The sequence below is a fragment of the Ixodes scapularis genome, unplaced genomic scaffold (genome assembly GCF_016920785.2).
Source record: "Ixodes scapularis isolate PalLabHiFi unplaced genomic scaffold, ASM1692078v2 ptg001568l_1__unscaffolded, whole genome shotgun sequence".
Taxonomy (NCBI): Eukaryota; Metazoa; Arthropoda; class Arachnida; order Ixodida; family Ixodidae; genus Ixodes; species Ixodes scapularis.
In genome coordinates, this window is record NW_024610167.1 from 496,666 (window position 1) to 502,665 (window position 6,000).

The 6,000-nt window shown below is 41.5% G+C and overlaps 1 protein-coding gene across 1 annotated transcript; it reads right to left on the reverse strand.

The window, feature by feature from the left end:
• Window positions 1-910: 910 nt before the first annotated feature.
• LOC121834568 lies at window positions 911-3,376 on the reverse strand. Its single transcript, XM_042288287.1, has one exon. The coding sequence runs from the start codon at window positions 3,374-3,376 to the stop codon at window positions 911-913; it is 2,466 nt and encodes an 821-aa protein (XP_042144221.1).
• Window positions 3,377-6,000: the final 2,624 nt, after the last annotated feature.

The window sequence follows — 6,000 nt, forward strand, 5'->3', positions numbered from 1 at the left end:
TGCAGCTATATCAATTGAAGCTGGGACTTTGTGGTATTTTACAATACAAAAATTTAGATAACTGAGTGGTTCTGCCTAGTAGATTTGAATACCATTGAAATGCATAATTATCGTATCCTATCTAGTTAACTTTTGCTGGCTTGCAAAAAAAAAGATAATGAGTGATTCAACATTTAATTGTGTGTTAGGCGAGCCGTACGCAACAAAAAAGTAATATTTGTCTGTTTTTTCTTTGCTTGGTTACATGTTCCCCATTCGAACGTTCAATCTTGCATACTTTTAATACTAACCGATTAGCATTTTTTTTAAATTTCCGCAATAAATAAGTGAGCATTATACGCGACACAAGTGGTTTGAAATGTCCAAATTTATTTCATTATGTTCTCTTTGCATTTTAGGGTTTTATCATATAACAGGCTAAAAATCTTGATATTGTAGTGAGTGCGCAGGCGAGCTGGTGGAAATTAACCATTCTGATGTTAGCCTGAGACTGAGGCAGGAAAAGAGGAAGTTCCAAAGTAGAAGAAAAAGGAACAGTCGAGGATACGTCTCTAACACAGCTAAAGACAAGTTTATTCGGTCACCCTCTTATATACACTCCACAATCTTCACCACAGAACCTTCGCGACTTCCAAAGCCAAAAGATAACAAAGAACTCATCTCTTTCCACCACAATAATCAAACGTCCTTGACAAACCTACAAAGCCCCCTCACCAACACAACCTAGCTCCTCTCTCCCGGAAGACGATCTACCTTCGCGTACATAGCACACCCTCCTCCTCTCCTCCCCGGCCCACAATCCCGAAACAACCCGGCAACAAAAGATACCAATCCACCTGATCCAAACCGAAGACACATAGGAGGAAACCACTTACACCCTTTCACAATCAACAACCACTTAACAAAACTCTCAAATCCGCAAGAAGGTTTTTGAACTGCTGCTAAGCTGTACGGACACTTGACTAATGCAGTTGCCCATTGATTTCATTCTTATTGTTTCCTTTACAACCCTTTTGATGTCGTTTACTTCCCTGTGTATTATTTCTGTTTCGGACCAGCGTGGTATACAATTATTACATTCTTGAACATGTTTCGCTATTTCCGAATCAGTCGCGTTGTTTTTGACATTTCTTTTGTGTTCAGTCAATCTATCATTTATACACCTCGACGTTTGACCCACGTGCTTAAAACCACATTCCAGGGGAATTTCGTAAACCATTCCATTATCACACGGAATAGACTTTTCTCGATGCATTTTTGTACATTCCCTTACACTCTTGTGGAAGGGCGTGAGCTTACTCAACTTATAGTCGGAACTAAAAACCAGATCAACATCGAACTTTTTTGCACAAGCCTTCAAGTTGTGAGAAATTTTGTGATAGTACGGAATTACAGTAGTTCTATGTTTTGGCCTTTGCTTTGGTTCTCCTCTACATTTGTCTGCGAATTTTACGGATAACTGCTTCCCTACGAATTCATCCTGATAACCAGCACTGTTTAGCCTTCTCCACTGCCTTTTCACTGATTCAGCCAAGAAATGAGTACATGATCTGTCCATTGCATTTGTGATTAAAGACTTGACAATACCTGCTTTGACTGTTCTTGAATGGCAACTGTTTTTTGATAGCAGCGGTTTTGCGTTTTCTTTTCGATATTCCCAACATAGCCCTTTTTCATTGTGAATCATAAGCTCTAAAAACTGCAGTTTACCATTCATGGGTCGTTCGACTGTAAACCTCAGTTCCGGGGCAGCCGATCTGATCAATGCTTCCAGAGTGTCGGATAATCCCTCCCGAAAAGAACAGATCAAAATGTCATCGACATATCTTTTCACAAAACAGGATTCCGACGTCAGTTCTTGCAACTTATCAGATACAATGCAATCCAAAGAATTTAGGTAAATTTCCGCTAACGCCGGTGCTACACTCGACCCAATGCATACTCCCTCTTTCTGTAAATACGTTTTTCCTTGATACTCTACTATTGTTGACTGCAAGTAATAATCAAGAACGGCAAGAAAACTGTCCACAGATATGCCTGACCGCGATTGGAACCTTACCAAATTCATTTCAAGCACCGATTTTACCCTTTCCAACAAACGACTCTTCTCTAATGAGTAATAAAGATCCTTGATGTCCATTGACAACATATCTCCTTCCTTTCCATGATGACCTTCAAGTACCGTGATCAACTCACTCGAATTTCTCAGTGACAAAGACTTGTCTAGAATTGCATGATTTAAACCTTTTTGAAGAAACACGGAAACTACCTTCTGCCAAGTGCCATTCTCATTGATCACCACTCTAAGTGGCATCTCCGGTTTATGATCCTTAATGAAGAACTTTACGCTCAACGCTGATTTCGACAGATTTAGCATGGTCTTTGCTACGTCCTTAAATTCGTCTTCCTCTAAAATTGAAACTATATTTTTCTTTAACTTTCCGATGTTTCCACCCCATTCTTGAAACAAGGATTCCATCGCTTCACCTGTTTTCGTTTGAAATGACGATTTTGAAAGAACCGCGAATCTACCGGATTTATCTGTTTGTAGCAATTGTAATGACCAATCCTCTAACTCTTTTCTAACCGAGCTGACGACACGAAAATCCCTTTTCTCATTTGGGTATCCAATCCCCATTACGTTTTCCATTCTGCCAACAGCCTGTTCAATAAACGCCGCTCTTTCTTCATGCCTGACTATTCTCGCAACCGACTGTATAGAAGAAAATACATCCACCCTTGACGGTTTTACATCAATACAAAACTTCGGTCCGTTTTCCAACACTGCTTGCGTCTTCCTTGATAACATTACGCCACCCGGATTGATAACAGAACCTCCACACATCCGATCGAAAAAACTAAAAACCCGTGAGTCTCTATCCCTTCCCTCCTGAGATTTCATCTTAATGCTATCCAGAACATGCCTTCGTTTGACATACCACATACGGTTGAAAACTGTCCTCCTGATGCTGTTCCAATTGATGTAGTCCCTGTGCCGCTTGAAATCACCTCCCACCAGGAGCTCCCAAAGTCTTTCGGAAGCGCTGCGTATTTCTTTGATCCGGTGACTTGAGGCTTCTCTGTACGCCTTGAGGATCCTCTTCTTGCCGCTCCAATGGCCCCCCGACGCTGACAGATGCTTGAATGCAGCTGGGTCCACGAACCTTTTTCGGAGGCAGATGCCGAAATATGCAACCTCCGCCTCCAGCTCTGCCAGCCGACGTCCCAGTCGGTCCAGTACTTCTACTGCTTGAGAAATCCAGGCGGTCGGTGTCGTTGATGATGCGGTTGTACATGAGAAGGGGACCAAGCCTGCTTCAGGTATAATCAATGATATTGTAGTGAGTGCGCAGGCGAGCTGGTGGAAATTAACCATTCTGATGTTAGCCTGAGACTGAGGCAGGAAAAGAGGAAGTTCCAAAGTAGAAGAAAAACAGCATCAGGAGGACAGTTTTCGACCGTATGTGGTATGTCAAACGAAGACATGTTCCGGATAGCATTAAGATGAAATCTCAGGAGGGAAGGGATAGAGACTCACGGGTTTTTAGTTTTTTCGATCGGATGTGTGGAGGTTCTGTTATCAATCCGGGTGGCGTAATGTTATCAAGGAAGACGCAAGCAGTGTTGGAAAACGGACCGAAGTTTTGTATTGATGTAAAACCGTCAAGGGTGGATGTATTTTCTTCTATACAGTCGGTTGCGAGAATAGTCAGGCATGAAGAAAGAGCGGCGTTTATTGAACAGGCTGTTGGCAGAATGGAAAACGTAATGGGGATTGGATACCCAAATGAGAAAAGGGATTTTCGTGTCGTCAGCTCGGTTAGAAAAGAGTTAGAGGATCGGTCATTACAATTGCTACAAACAGATAAATCCGGTAGATTCGCGGTTCTTTCAAAATCGTCATTTCAAACGAAAACAGGTGAAGCGATGGAATCCTTGTTTCAAGAATGGGGTGGAAACATCGGAAAGTTAAAGAAAAATATATAGTTTCAATTTTAGAGGAAGACGAATTTAAGGACGTAGCAAAGACCATGGTAAATCTGTCGAAATCAGCGTTGAGCGTAAAGTTCTTCATTAAGGATCATAAACCGGAGATGCCACTTAGAGTGGTGATCAATGAGAATGGCACTTGGCAGAAGGTAGTTTCCGTGTTTCTTCAAAAAGGTTTAAATCATGCAATTCTAGACAAGTCTTTGTCACTGAGAAATTCGAGTGAGTTGATCACGGTACTTGAAGGTCATCATGGAAAGGAAGGAGATATGTTGTCAATGGACATCAAGGATCTTTATTACTCATTAGAGAAGAGTCGTTTGTTGGAAAGGGTAAAATCGTTGCTTGAAATGAATTTGGTAAGGTTCCAATCGCGGTCAGGCATATCTGTGGACAGTTTTCTTGCCGTTCTTGATTATTACTTGCAGTCAACAATAGTAGAGTATCAAGGAAAAACGTATTTACAGAAAGAGGGAGTATGCATTGGGTCGAGTGTAGCACCGGCGTTAGCGGAAATTTACCTAAATTCTTTGGATTGCATTGTATCTGATAAGTTGCAAGAACTGACGTCGGAATCCTGTTTTGTGAAAAGATATGTCGATGACATTTTGATCTGTTCTTTTCGGGAGGGATTATCCGACACTCTGGAAGCATTGATCAGATCGGCTGCCCCGGAACTGAGGTTTACAGTCGAACGACCCATGAATGGTAAACTGCAGTTTTTAGAGCTTATGATTCACAATGAAAAAGGGCTATGTTGGGAATATGGAAAAGAAAATGCAAAACCGCTGCTATCAAAAGACAGTTGCCATTCAAAAACAGTCAAAGCAGGTATTGTCAAGTCTTTAATCACAAATGCAATGGACAGATCATGTACTCATTTCTTGGCTGAATCAGTGAAAAGGCAGTGGAGAAGGCTAAACAGTGCTGGTTATCAGGATGAATTCGTAGGGAAGCAGTTATCCGTAAAATTCGCAGACAAATGTAGAGGAGAACCAAAGCAAAGGCCAAAACATAGAACTACTGTAATTCCGTACTATCACAAAATTTCTCACAACTTGAAGGCTTGTGCAAAAAAGTTCGATGTTGATCTGGTTTTTAGTTCCGACTATAAGTTGAGTAAGCTCACGCCCTTCCACAAGAGTGTAAGGGAATGTACAAAAATGCATCGAGAAAAGTCTATTCCGTGTGATAATGGAGTGGTATACGAAATTCCCCTGGAATGTGGTTTTAAGCACGTGGGTCAAACGTCGAGGTGTATAAATGATAGATTGACTGAACACAAAAGAAATGTCAAAAACAACGCGACTGATTCGGAAATAGCGAAACATGTTCAAGAATGTAATAATTGTATACCACGCTGGTCCGAAACAGAAATAATACACAGGGAAGTAAACGACATCAAAAGGGTTGTAAAGGAAACAATAAGAATGAAATCAATGGGCAACTGCATTAGTCAAGTGTCGTTACAGCTTAGCAGCAGTGCAAAAACCTTCTTGCGGATTTGAGAGTTTTGTTAAGTGGTTGTTGATTGTGAAAGGGTGTAAGTGGTTTCCTCCTTTGTGTCTTCGGTTTGGATCAGGTGGATTGGTATCTTTTGTTGCCGGGTTGTTTCGGGATTGTGGGCCGGGGAGGAGAGGAGGAGGGTGTGCTATGTACGCGAAGGTAGATCGTCTTCCGGGAGAGAGGAGCTAGGTTGTGTTGGTGAGGGGGTTTTGTAGGTTTGTCAAGGACGTTTGATTATTGTGGTGGAAAGAGATGAGTTCTTTGTTATCTTTTGGCTTTGGAGGTCGCGATGGTTCTGTGGTGAAGATTGTGGAGTGTATATAAGAGGGTGACCGAATAAACTTGTCTTTAGCTGTGTTAGAGACGTATCCTCGACTGTTCCTTTTTCTTCTACTTTGGAACTCCCTCTTTTCCTGCCTCAGTCTCAGGCAAACATCAGAATGGGTAAAAATCTTGTTTTATTTTGCCACAAATTTGTGATCTATAAATTTAAAGTTTTGTTCA

Coding starts and splice junctions, on each gene's coding strand:
- LOC121834568 (XM_042288287.1), bottom strand. CDS start 3,376: ATGGTTAATTTCCACCAGCTCGCCTGCGCACTCACTACAATATCATTG.